At 41.1% G+C, this 13,767-nt stretch overlaps 1 protein-coding gene across 2 annotated transcripts in view; it reads left to right on the top strand.

The window, feature by feature from the left end:
* The window catches only part of fgfr2 (fibroblast growth factor receptor 2), a 66,218-nt gene that overhangs the window by 43,116 nt on the left and 9,335 nt on the right, over nt 1–13,767 (top strand). For both annotated transcript variants that reach the window (XM_067385574.1, XM_067385575.1), the window contains exons 12-15: nt 197–307; nt 523–713; nt 3,431–3,553; nt 13,386–13,456. In XM_067385574.1, coding sequence (XP_067241675.1) covers nt 197–307; nt 523–713; nt 3,431–3,553; nt 13,386–13,456 — 496 coding nt within the window. The remainder of the gene's footprint in view (nt 1–196; nt 308–522; nt 714–3,430; nt 3,554–13,385; nt 13,457–13,767) is intronic.

The following is a 13,767-nucleotide window of genomic DNA, read 5'->3' as shown; positions in this document are numbered from 1 at the left end:
ATCATTTATCATTGTTCTGATTCACATACTATTTTTACAATATAGTTTGCAGAATACAGTATATACTGTCAAGGGCTACAGGAAAAACGAACAGGATTTATTTAGGATTGTTCCAAATCATGTGGATTATTAGATTTTGTGACACAACAAAATGTATTTTAAATTTAAAATGTCTTTGTTTTTTTAACCTTTCTAGATGATGCAACAGAGAAAGATCTTTCTGACCTGGTGTCAGAGATGGAGATGATGAAGATGATTGGCCGGCACAAGAACATCATCAATCTGTTGGGGGCGTGTACGCAGGACGGTGAGCGATTCATTTTAACCCTAGCCTGCTGCGTCATATTTGATACATTCATTTCTAAGATCAACATAATCAAAACTTTGCTGAAAAACCTGATGTACATAATCGAATTACAAAATAAAAGGCCTTTTAATATCATTCATCATTTTTCTACTTCTGACTTCATCTGTATGAAAGAGTGTGGGATCTCTGACAACATCTCTCTCTCTCTTTCTCAGGTCCGTTATATGTCATAGTAGAGTATGCGTCTAAGGGTAACCTTCGGGAGTATCTGAGGGCCCGGCGGCCCCCGGGAATGGAGTACTCGTACGATATAGCGCGAGTATCGGATGAGCCTCTGACCTTCAAAGATCTGGTCTCCTGCACTTATCAAGTAGCCCGTGGCATGGAGTATTTAGCCTCTCAGAAGGTATCAGCACATCACACCATATACACATGTCATTTATCTTTTCATATATCGATGAATGTCACTTACATAGACTTTAAGTGCTGCTGGTCTCAACTACTTCATCAAATCTTGGAAGGTTATTCAAGAGTTTTTTTTTTTGTTTGTTTTGTTCTTAGAGTTTCTGATTTCTATGGAAGCTTGTTTCCACCACGGAATAAAACTATTTAAAAGAAAAGAAACTTTTTTTTTTTTTGTCACAATTCTCACTTTTTTCCTCAGAATTGGAAGATATAAACTTGCAATTGCTAGTAATAATGAGAATTGCGAGATATAAACACACAGTTCTGACTTTTTTCTCACAATTCTGACATTTTTCTTGCAGTTGCAAGTTTATATCTCACAATTATGACTTTTTATCTGGCAATTCTGTCTTTTTCTTGCAAGTCTGACTTTTTTCCTCACAATTTTAACTTTCTTTCTAGCAATTCTGACTTTTTTTCTTGCAATTCTGACTTTTTTCTTGCAATTCTGACTTTTTTCCTCACAATTCTGACTTTTTTCTTGCAATTCTGACTTTTTTATTGAGATTCTGACTTTTTTCTAGCAATTGCAAGTTTAAATCTCACAATTCTGACTTTTTTCCTCACAATTTTAACTTTTTTTCTAGCAATTCTGACTTTTTTTCTTGCAATTCTGACTTTTTTTCTCGCAATTCTGACCTTTTTGTTGCAATTCTGACTTTTTTTCTAGCAATTCTGACTTTTTTTCTTGCAATTTTAACTTTTTTTCTAGCAATTCTGACTTTTTTTCTTGCAATTCTGACTTTTTTTCTTGCAATTCTGACTTTTTTCTAGCAATTCTGACTTTTTTTCTTGCAATTCTGACTTTTTTCCTCACAATTCTGACTTTTTCTTGCAATTCTGACTTTTTTCTAGCAATTGCAAGTTTAAATCTCACAATTCTGACATTTATTCTCACAATTCAGACTTTTGTCCTCACAATTTAAACTTTTTTTCATGCAATTCTGACTTTTTTCTTGCAATTGTGACTTTTTTCCTCACAATTTTAACTTTTTTTCTTGCAATTCTGACTTTTTTTCTTGCAATTTTGACTTTTTTCTTGCAATTCTGACTTTTTTTCTTGCAATTCTGACTTTTTTCCTCACAATTCTGACTTTTTTTCTTGCAATTCTGACTTTTTTCCTCACAATTCTGACTTTTTCTTGCAATTCTGACTTTTTTATTGCAATTCTGACTTTTTTCTAGCAATTGCATGTTTAAATCTCACAATTCTGACATTTATTCTCACTATTCTGACTTTTTTCCTCACAATTTTAACTTTTTTTTCTTGCAATTCTGACATTTATTCTCACTATTCTGACTTTTTTCCTCACAATTTTAACTTTTTTCCTCACAATTCTGACTTTTGTCCTCACAATTCTGACTTTTTTTGCAATTCTGACTTTTTTTTTTTTGCAATTCTGACTTTTTTTCTGACTTTTTTCTAGCAATTGCAAGATTAAATCTCACAATTCTGACATTTATTCTGAGAATTCGGACTTTTTTCCTCACAATTTCGAGTTTATATCTCACAATTCTGACTTTTTTTCTCACAATTGCGAGTTTATACCTCACAATTCTGACATTTATTCTCACAATTCTGACTTTTTTCCTCACAATTTTAACTTTTTTTCTTGCAATTCTGACTTTTTTCTAGCAATTCTGACTTTTTTTCTTGCAATTCTGACTTTTATCCTCACAATTCTGACTTTTTCTTGCAATTCTGACTTTTTTATTGCAATTCTGACTTTTTTCTAGCAATTGCAAGTTTAAATCTCACAATTCTGACATTTATTCTCATAATTCTGACTTTTTTCCTTGCAATTCTGACTTTTTTATTGCAATTCTGACTTTTTTTCTGACCTTTTTCTAGCAATTCTGACTTTTTTATTGCAATTGCAAGTTTATATCTCACAATTCAACATCTTTTCTCAGAATTGTGATATATAAACTCGCAATTGCAAGTTATAAAGTCCTTTTCTGAGAAATTAAAGGCAGACTTCTTTTCTCAGAATTGTATGTATCTTGCCATTCTGACTATAACATGCAATTGCAACTTTATATCATGTGATTCTGAGAAAAATAAGTCAGAATTGTAAGCCAAAAAGTCACAATTACCTTTTTTTCTTTTTTATCCGGTGGCCGAAACAAGTTTCCATAGATTTCACATCTTCCTGTCCCTACATGTGACTTTGAGAAAAGCCTCTAAGGCTGGTTCTCGGCCATAATAAACAGAAATGGATCAGACTTCATGCTAATGGCTTCTCTAAACTATTTATAGAATTGAAATCCAACAGATGAATATATAACAAGCTTTTTTAATGCAGTTAATTCTTACATGCATGTTTAAAGAGTGCATATAATAAGCAGCGTTTTTCATACGGTCAATGAATGGATCACAGCAGATGTGCACGACTCTCTAAGCCGGTCACAACGCTCTCACTGCGAACATGCTAACTAAACACTGTCATCACGCTCGCCTTCCCGTCTGGAATGCACACAGAGCCTTATCGTGCTCTCAGAAACTCTCGCACGGATCCACCCCGCGGTTTATCCCTGAAGTACCTAAACGTTCCTGTAGTGTGTTGTTTGTGTCTGCGTGTGTGATGTTTGTCTGTGTTTCCGAGATGAAGTCGTGATGATTTATGTTCTTTCTATCTTTCTCCATCTCTATGGCAGTGTATACACAGGGATCTGGCTGCCAGGAATGTGTTGGTCACAGAAAGCAACTTCATGAAGATTGCAGACTTTGGCCTGGCCAGAGACGTCCACAATATAGATTACTATAAAAAGACCACAAATGTGAGTTTCATTTCGTCAGGTGACACTCCTCTTTACCTTTATACACATTTCCTGTTGCTTTTTATCTTGGTATGCGATCTTTTGTCTGTGTTTAAAGATGCATGTGATGCACACCATTACTATCTGTTGTGTTGATGTTGAAAAAGGTTGAGAATTACTGTTCAAAGGTTTCAGAGTTTTTAAAAGTTGGGATAAGCTCCTGAGTGAGGACGCTTTTGGCACATTTTTCCTTACTGTAAATTTTAAATGCATCTACTAAATGTTAATTTTGTCAATGTTTAAGTGTACACAACCATATAAATGGCCTCAAATCCAATATACATGATCTAAAAGCTACAAAACTCCAATTTAGATCTCATTGGGTCTTGAATCTTCCTTTATATAGATATATTCAGGCTCGACTCCTTTCAGCCTCTCGCCATCTCTTTCTTTGTTCTCTCACCTTTTCTCTCTTTCATTTCTCCTTTTCCCCCTCTGTTTATCTGCCACATCCCCCCCTCCCTCCTCTCACCAGTCTTGGCATGATTTGCAGATTCCCAGGCAGTCGGCGTGTAAAGTGATTTCAGCTCTTTGCTTATTTGGCCCTGCCCTCTTCTCTTATTCCAAAGCTTGTTGTTCAAGCTCATGAGAAAGAAATGTTAGTGACAAACCTAAACACATTAGCATAGCTTTAACTCCAATTCCCACCATTATACCAGTCTCTAGCCCATCTGTGATGCTTGTTTAGGCTGTAATTCACTCATCCAAGAGTTTAGGTCATCAGACGTGGCGGAGAAAGAGTGTGTGAATCTTGATAGCATCGTAATCATTATTACATTTGGGTCAATGTTCACGAAAGATCAACATGAAATCAAAATTGACCCTATTTAATAAATAAACATAGTATTACTGTGCATGATTCAAGTGTCAAACTCCACTGCTCAAGGGCCACTGTCTCCAAACAGCTCCATAACACCTGTCTGGAAGCAATCCTGAAGACCTTGATTAGCTGGTTCAGATGTTTAATTAGGGTTGGAGCTAGACTCTGCTAAGCATTGGCCCTCCAGGAACTGACTTTGACACTCTTGTTCTAGTTGGTCATTTATGGTTGTTAGATGGTTGATCAGCTGGTTGAAAAATCAGCAGGAAATTCAAATGATCAATGGATCCTGATGGATCATGCTGGTTAGAGCTGGCTGGACCAGTAGAAAACCAGCTACCATGTCCAAAAAAATTTGCCTTTCAACCTTTTACTGGTAGGACTTGGATTTTACAATAGGGAAGTAAATGTTAACAGCAACTTTTCCCAACTTAAAGGGTTAGTTCACCCAAAAATGAAAATTCTGTCTTTTGACCTTTTCTGACTTTTGTTCATCTTTGGAACACAAATTGAGATATTTTTGATAAAATCTCCATCCCTCCATTGACAGCTTCGCAATTGCAACCTTGACGCTTCAAAAAGTCCATAAAAACATTGTAAAACTAATCCATATGAATTTAGTGGTTTAGTCCAAATCGCAGCTGCGTAACATTGGTTCTTGCTGAAGCTCAAACGTGCTGCGTAACACGAGAATGAACCTCATTGGTTCTTGCTGAAGCTCAAACGTGCTGCGTAACACGAGAATGAACCTCATTGGTTCTTGCTGAAGCTCAAACGTGCTGCGTAACACGAGAATGAACCTCATTGGTTCTTGCTGAAGCTCAAACGTGCTGCGTAACACGAGAATGAACCTCATTGGTTCTTGCTGAAGCTCAAACGTGCTGCGTAACACGAGAATGAACCTCATTGGTTCTTGCTGAAGCTCAAACGTGCTGCGTAACACGAGAATGAACCTCATTGGTTCTTGCTGAAGCTCAAACGTGCTGCGTAACACGAGAATGAACCTCATTGGTTCTTGCTGAAGCTCAAACGTGCTGCGTAACACGAGAATGGACCTCATTGGTTCTTGCTGAAGCTCAAACGTGCTGCGTAACACGAGAATGAACCTCATTGGTTCTTGCTGAAGCTCAAACGTGATGCGTAACACGAGAATGAACGTCATTGGTTCTTGCTGAAGCTCAAACGTGCTGCGTAACACGAGAATGAACCTCATTGGTTCTTGCTGAAGCTCAAACGTGATGCGTAACACGAGAATGAACCTCATTGGTTCTTGCTGAAGCTCAAACGTGCTGCGTAACACGAGAATGAACCTCATTGGTTCTTGCTGAAGCTCAAACGTGCTGCGTAACACGAGAATGAACCTCATTGGCTCTTGCTGAAGCTCAAACGTGCTGCGTAACACGAGAATGAACCTCATTGATTCTTGTTGAAGCTCAAACGTGCTGCGTAACACGAGAATGAACCTCATTGGTTCTTGCTGAAGCTCAAACGTGCTGCGTAACACGAAAATGAACCTCATTGGTTCTTGCTGAAGCTCAAACGTGCTGCGTAACACGAGAATGAACCTCATTGGTTCTTGCTGAAGCTCAAACGTGATGCGTAACACGAGAATGAACGTCATTGGTTCTTGCTGAAGCTCAAACGTGCTGCGTAACACGAGAATGAACCTCATTGGTTCTTGCTGAAGCTCAAACGTGCTGCGTAACACGAGAATGAACCTCATTGGCTCTTGCTGAAGCTCAAACGTGCTGCGTAACACGAGAATGAACCTCATTGGCTCTTGCTGAAGCTCAAACGTGCTGCGTAACACGAGAATGAACCTCATTGATTCTTGTTGAAGCTCAAACGTGCTGCGTAACACGAGAATGAACCTCATTGGTTCTTGCTGAAGCTCAAACGTGCTGCGTAACACGAGAATGAACCTCATTGGCTCTTGCTGAAGCTCAAACGTGCTGCGTAACACGAGAATGAACCTCATTGATTCTTGTTGAAGCTCAAACGTGCTGCGTAACACGAGAATGAACCTCATTGGTTCTTGCTGAAGCTCAAACGTGCTGCGTAACACGAAAATGAACCTCATTGGTTCTTGCTGAAGCTCAAACGTGATGCGTAACACGAGAATGAACCTCATTGATTCTTGTTGAAGCTCAAACGTGATGCGTAACACGAGAATGAACCTCATTGGTTCTTGAAGAAGGTCAAACGTGCTGCGTAACACGAGAATGAACCTCATTGGTTCTTGCTGAAGCTCAAACGTGATGCGTAACACGAGAATGAACCTCATTGGTTCTTGCTGAAGCTCAAACGTGCTGCGTAACACGAGAATGAACCTCATTGGTTCTTGCTGAAGCTCAAACGTGCTGCGTAACACGAGAATGAACCTCATTGGTTCTTGCTGAAGCTCAAACGTGCTGCGTAACACGAGAATGGACCTCATTGGTTCTTGCTGAAGCTCAAACGTGCTGCGTAACACGAGAATGAACCTCATTGGTTCTTGCTGAAGCTCAAACGTGATGCGTAACACGAGAATGAACGTCATTGGTTCTTGCTGAAGCTCAAACGTGCTGCGTAACACGAGAATGAACCTCATTGGTTCTTGCTGAAGCTCAAACGTGATGCGTAACACGAGAATGAACCTCATTGGTTCTTGCTGAAGCTCAAACGTGCTGCGTAACACGAGAATGAACCTCATTGGTTCTTGCTGAAGCTCAAACGTGCTGCGTAACACGAGAATGAACCTCATTGGCTCTTGCTGAAGCTCAAACGTGCTGCGTAACACGAGAATGAACCTCATTGGTTCTTGAAGAAGGTCAAACGTGCTGCGTAACACGAGAATGAACCTCATTGGTTCTTGCTGAAGCTCAAACGTGATGCGTAACACGAGAATGAACCTCATTGGTTCTTGCTGAAGCTCAAACGTGCTGCGTAACACGAGAATGAACCTCATTGGTTCTTGCTGAAGCTCAAACGTGCTGCGTAACACGAGAATGAACCTCATTGGTTCTTGCTGAAGCTCAAACGTGCTGCGTAACACGAGAATGGACCTCATTGGTTCTTGCTGAAGCTCAAACGTGCTGCGTAACACGAGAATGAACCTCATTGGTTCTTGCTGAAGCTCAAACGTGATGCGTAACACGAGAATGAACGTCATTGGTTCTTGCTGAAGCTCAAACGTGCTGCGTAACACGAGAATGAACCTCATTGGTTCTTGCTGAAGCTCAAACGTGATGCGTAACACGAGAATGAACCTCATTGGTTCTTGCTGAAGCTCAAACGTGCTGCGTAACACGAGAATGAACCTCATTGGTTCTTGCTGAAGCTCAAACGTGCTGCGTAACACGAGAATGAACCTCATTGGCTCTTGCTGAAGCTCAAACGTGCTGCGTAACACGAGAATGAACCTCATTGATTCTTGTTGAAGCTCAAACGTGCTGCGTAACACGAGAATGAACCTCATTGGTTCTTGCTGAAGCTCAAACGTGCTGCGTAACACGAAAATGAACCTCATTGGTTCTTGCTGAAGCTCAAACGTGCTGCGTAACACGAGAATGAACCTCATTGGTTCTTGCTGAAGCTCAAACGTGATGCGTAACACGAGAATGAACGTCATTGGTTCTTGCTGAAGCTCAAACGTGCTGCGTAACACGAGAATGAACCTCATTGGTTCTTGCTGAAGCTCAAACGTGCTGCGTAACACGAGAATGAACCTCATTGGCTCTTGCTGAAGCTCAAACGTGCTGCGTAACACGAGAATGAACCTCATTGGCTCTTGCTGAAGCTCAAACGTGCTGCGTAACACGAGAATGAACCTCATTGATTCTTGTTGAAGCTCAAACGTGCTGCGTAACACGAGAATGAACCTCATTGGTTCTTGCTGAAGCTCAAACGTGCTGCGTAACACGAGAATGAACCTCATTGGCTCTTGCTGAAGCTCAAACGTGCTGCGTAACACGAGAATGAACCTCATTGATTCTTGTTGAAGCTCAAACGTGCTGCGTAACACGAGAATGAACCTCATTGGTTCTTGCTGAAGCTCAAACGTGCTGCGTAACACGAAAATGAACCTCATTGGTTCTTGCTGAAGCTCAAACGTGCTGCGTAACATGAGAATGAACCTCATTGGTTCTTGCTGAAGCTCAAACGTGATGCGTAACACGAGAATGAACCTCATTGATTCTTGTTGAAGCTCAAACGTGATGCGTAACACGAGAATGAACCTCATTGGTTCTTGAAGAAGGTCAAACGTGCTGCGTAACACGAGAATGAACCTCATTGGTTCTTGCTGAAGCTCAAACGTGATGCGTAACACGAGAATGAACCTCATTGGTTCTTGCTGAAGCTCAAACGTGATGCGTAACACGAGAATGAAACTCATTGATTCTTGTTGAAGGTCAAACGTGATGCGTAACACGAGAATGAACCTCATTGATTCTTGTTGAAGGTCAAACGTGCTGCGTAACACAAAAATGAACCTCATTGATTCTTGTTGAAGGTCAAACGTGATTCGTAACACGAGAATGAACCTCATTGATTCTTGTTGAAGGTCAAACGTGATGCGTAACATGAGAATGAACCTCATTGGTTCTTGCTGAAGCTCAAACGTGCTGCGTAACACGAGAATGAACCTCATTGGTTCTTGCTGAAGCTCAAACGTGCTGCGTAACACGAGAATGAACATCATTGGTTCTTGCTGAAGCTCAAACGTGCTGCGTAACACGAGAATGAACCTCATTGGTTCTTGCTGAAGGTCAAACGTGATGCGTAACATGAGAATGAACCTCATTGGTTCTTGCTGAAGCTCAAACGTGCTGCGTAACACGAGAATGAACCTCATTGGTTCTTGCTGAAGCTCAAACGTGCTGCGTAACACGAGAATGAACATCATTGGTTCTTGCTGAAGCTCAAACGTGCTGCGTAACACGAGAATGAACCTCATTGGTTCTTGCTGAAGCTCAAACGTGCTGCGTAACACGAAAATGAACCTCATTGGTTCTTGTTGAAGGTCAAACGTGCTGCGTAACACGAGAATGAACCTCATTGGTTCTTGAAGAAGCTCAAACGTGCTGCGTAACACGAGAATGAACCTCATTGGTTCTTGTGAAGCTCAAACGTGCTGCGTAACATGAGAATGAACCTCATTGGTTCTTGCTGAAGCTCAAACGTGATGCGTAACACGAGAATGAACCTCATTGGTTCTTGCTGAAGCTCAAACGTGCTGCGTAACACGAGAATGAACCTCATTGGTTCTTGCTGAAGCTCAAACGTGATGCGTAACACGAGAATGAACCTCATTGATTCTTGTTGAAGCTCAAACGTGATGCGTAACACGAGAATGAACCTCATTGGTTCTTGAAGAAGCTCAAACGTGCTGCGTAACACGAGAATGAACCTCATTGGTTCTTGCTGAAGCTCAAACGTGATGCGTAACACGAGAATGAACCTCATTGGTTCTTGCTGAAGCTCAAACGTGATGCGTAACACGAGAATGAAACTCATTGGTTCTTGCTGAAGCTCAAACGTGCTGCGTAACACAAAAATGAACCTCATTGATTCTTGTTGAAGGTCAAACGTGATGCGTAACACGAGAATGAACCTCATTGATTCTTGTTGAAGCTCAAACGTGATGCGTAACATGAGAATGAACCTCATTGGTTCTTGCTGAAGCTCAAACGTGATGCGTAACACGAGAATGAACCTCATTGGCTCTTGCTGAAGGTCAAACGTGCTGTGTAACACGAGAATGAACCTCATTGGCTCTTGCTGAAGCTCAAACGTGATGCGTAACACGAGAATGAACCTCATTGGTTCTTGCTGAAGCTCAAACGTGATGCGTAACACGAGAATGAAACTCATTGGTTCTTGCTGAAGCTCAAACGTGCTGCGTAACATGAGAATGAACCTCATTGGTTCTTGCTGAAGCTCAAACGTGATGCGTAACACGAGAATGAACCTCATTGATTCTTGTTGAAGCTCAAACGTGATGCGTAACACGAGAATGAACCTCATTGGTTCTTGAAGAAGCTCAAACGTGCTGCGTAACACGAGAATGAACCTCATTGGTTCTTGCTGAAGCTCAAACGTGATGCGTAACACGAGAATGAAACTCATTGGTTCTTGCTGAAGCTCAAACGTGCTGCGTAACACAAAAATGAACCTCATTGATTCTTGTTGAAGGTCAAACGTGATGCGTAACATGAGAATGAACCTCATTGGTTCTTGCTGAAGCTCAAACGTGATGCGTAACACGAGAATGAACCTCATTGGCTCTTGCTGAAGGTCAAACGTGCTGTGTAACACGAGAATGAACCTCATTGGCTCTTGCTGAAGCTCAAACGTGATGCGTAACACGAGAATGAACCTCATTGGTTCTTGCTGAAGCTCAAACGTGCTGCGTAACACAAAAATGAACCTCATTGATTCTTGTTGAAGGTCAAACGTGCTGCGTAACACGAGAATGAACCTCATTGGTTCTTGCTGAAGCTCAAACGTGCTGCGTAACACGAAAATGAACCTCATTGGTTCTTGTTGAAGGTCAAACGTGCTGCGTAACACAAAAATGAACCTCATTGATTCTTGCTGAAGCTCAAACGTGCTGCGTAACACAAAAATGAACCTCATTGATTCTTGCTGAAGCTCAAACGTGCTGCGTAACACAAAAATGAACCTCATTGATTCTTGTTGAAGCTCAAACGTGCTGCGTAACACGAGAATGAACCTCATTGGTTCTTGCTGAAGCTCAAACGTGCTGCGTAACACGAAAATGAACCTCATTGGTTCTTGTTGAAGGTCAAACGTGCTGCGTAACACGAGAATGAACCTCATTGGTTCTTGCTGAAGCTCAAACGTGCTGCGTAACACGAGAATGAACCTCATTGATTCTTGTTGAAGCTCAAACGTGCTGCGTAACACGAGAATGAACCTCATTGGTTCTTGCTGAAGCTCAAACGTGCTGCGTAACACGAGAATGAACCTCATTGGTTCTTGCTGAAGCTCAAACGTGCTGCGTAACACGAAAATGAACCTCATTGGTTCTTGTTGAAGGTCAAACGTGCTGCGTAACACGAGAATGAACCTCATTTGTTCTTGAAGAAGCTCAAACGTGCTGCGTAACACGAGAATGAACCTCATTGGTTCTTGTGAAGCTCAAACGTGCTGCGTAACATGAGAATGAACCTCATTGGTTCTTGCTGAAGCTCAAACGTGATGCGTAACACGAGAATGAACCTCATTGATTCTTGTTGAAGCTCAAACGTGATGCGTAACACGAGAATGAACCTCATTGGTTCTTGAAGAAGCTCAAACGTGCTGCGTAACACGAGAATGAACCTCATTGGTTCTTGCTGAAGCTCAAACGTGATGCGTAACACGAGAATGAACCTCATTGGTTCTTGCTGAAGCTCAAACGTGATGCGTAACACGAGAATGAAACTCATTGGTTCTTGCTGAAGCTCAAACGTGCTGCGTAACACAAAAATGAACCTCATTGATTCTTGTTGAAGGTCAAACGTGATGCGTAACACGAGAATGAACCTCATTGATTCTTGTTGAAGCTCAAACGTGATGCGTAACACGAGAATGAACCTCATTGGTTCTTGCTGAAGCTCAAACGTGATGCGTAACACGAGAATGAACCTCATTGGCTCTTGCTGAAGCTCAAACGTGATGCGTAACACGAGAATGAACCTCATTGGTTCTTGCTGAAGCTCAAACGTGATGCGTAACACGAGAATGAAACTCATTGGTTCTTGCTGAAGCTCAAACGTGATGCGTAACACGAGAATGAACCTCATTGGTTCTTGCTGAAGCTCAAACGTGATGCGTAACACAAAAATGAACCTCATTGATTCTTGTTGAAGGTCAAACGTGATGCGTAACACGAGAATGAACCTCATTGATTCTTGTTGAAGCTCAAACGTGATGCGTAACATGAGAATGAACCTCATTGGTTCTTGCTGAAGCTCAAACGTGATGCGTAACACGAGAATGAACCTCATTGGCTCTTGCTGAAGGTCAAACGTGCTGTGTAACACGAGAATGAACCTCATTGGCTCTTGCTGAAGCTCAAACGTGCTGCGTAACACGAGAATGAACCTCATTGGCTCTTGCTGAAGCTCAAACGTGCTGCGTAACACGAGAATGAACCTCATTGGCTCTTGCTGAAGCTCAAACGTGCTGCGTAACACGAGAATGAACCTCATTGGTTCTTGTGAAGCTCAAACGTGCTGCGTAACACGAGAATGAACGTCATTGGTTCTTGTGAAGCTTAAACGTGCTGCGTAACACCAGAATGAACTCCTTTGGTCAAGAAAACATGCTTGAGCTTCCATTTACCACAACTGATGTGTGTGTTGATGAATGTTTATATGTGAATGAAAGCCTAAACTCAATCTGTTCATCATATGAAGCGATTGTGTCTCATCAGAATATTTGGACTAAACCGCTCAATTCATATGGAGGAATATCATTTTTAGGCAAACTATCCCTTTAATTCACCAGTACTGCATTAGTCCTGATTTATTTCTTAGCTCTTATCAAGGTCACCAAGATCTGGCCATGGAAATTTTAAACATAGTTTGGCATTATTAAAACAACGAGCAGAGCCCAGATTGAGCGATACTGATGACTGATTAATGGCTGGGGTTAGATTCAATTACACTAGTTCAACCCTGTTTAAATAAAACACTGTGAGCCAGGAGATTGTGAACTCGGAGCCCTTCCTATTGGATCTAGCACTGTAAATGCCATTGACTCTTGTATCTTCTCCACCAGCCTCAATTTATAAACCCGCAATGACTCCTTTGGGAAATTAGAGTTCTGCGATACGTCCCACCAGGATTTAATTCCCAATCATTACTGGCTGTTTGGGGCTTAATGAAATTTCAGGCTAACAAGGGTCTCGTGCAGATAAAGATGTGAGTTGGATGTTGTTGTGTGTCGACCGTCTTTGACCTTTTCTCCTATTGATGTCTGTAGGGTCGTCTGCCCGTGAAATGGATGGCTCCAGAGGCGCTGTTCGACCGAGTATACACGCACCAGAGTGATGTGTAAGTCAACCATTTCATTTTTAAGTAGAGATATCATGGAAAACAAGATTATTATTGAGCTTTTGCTGAGGTTTATGACCCAAACTCTTCATTGGTCCATGCATGTTATTTACTGAACCTAAGTGATGGCAAATAAACCTCACACATCACAACCATAAGCATGTGAACATATGATGCACATTTACATGTAAGTGCAACTGTATATGTGAAGAGTTGAGCCGATTATTACGATATTACTTCTGCACAGTGGTTTTGAAGGAACGCTTTTGAAAATGATACTGTTAGAGATGTTTGTCCTTTTTCAAAAAAAT

This window comes from Chanodichthys erythropterus, chromosome 5 (genome assembly GCF_024489055.1).
Source record: "Chanodichthys erythropterus isolate Z2021 chromosome 5, ASM2448905v1, whole genome shotgun sequence".
NCBI lineage: Eukaryota > Metazoa > Chordata > Actinopteri > Cypriniformes > Xenocyprididae > Chanodichthys > Chanodichthys erythropterus.
Note: the sequence above shows the minus strand (reverse complement) of the source record. Positions and strands in the feature narration are given on the sequence as shown.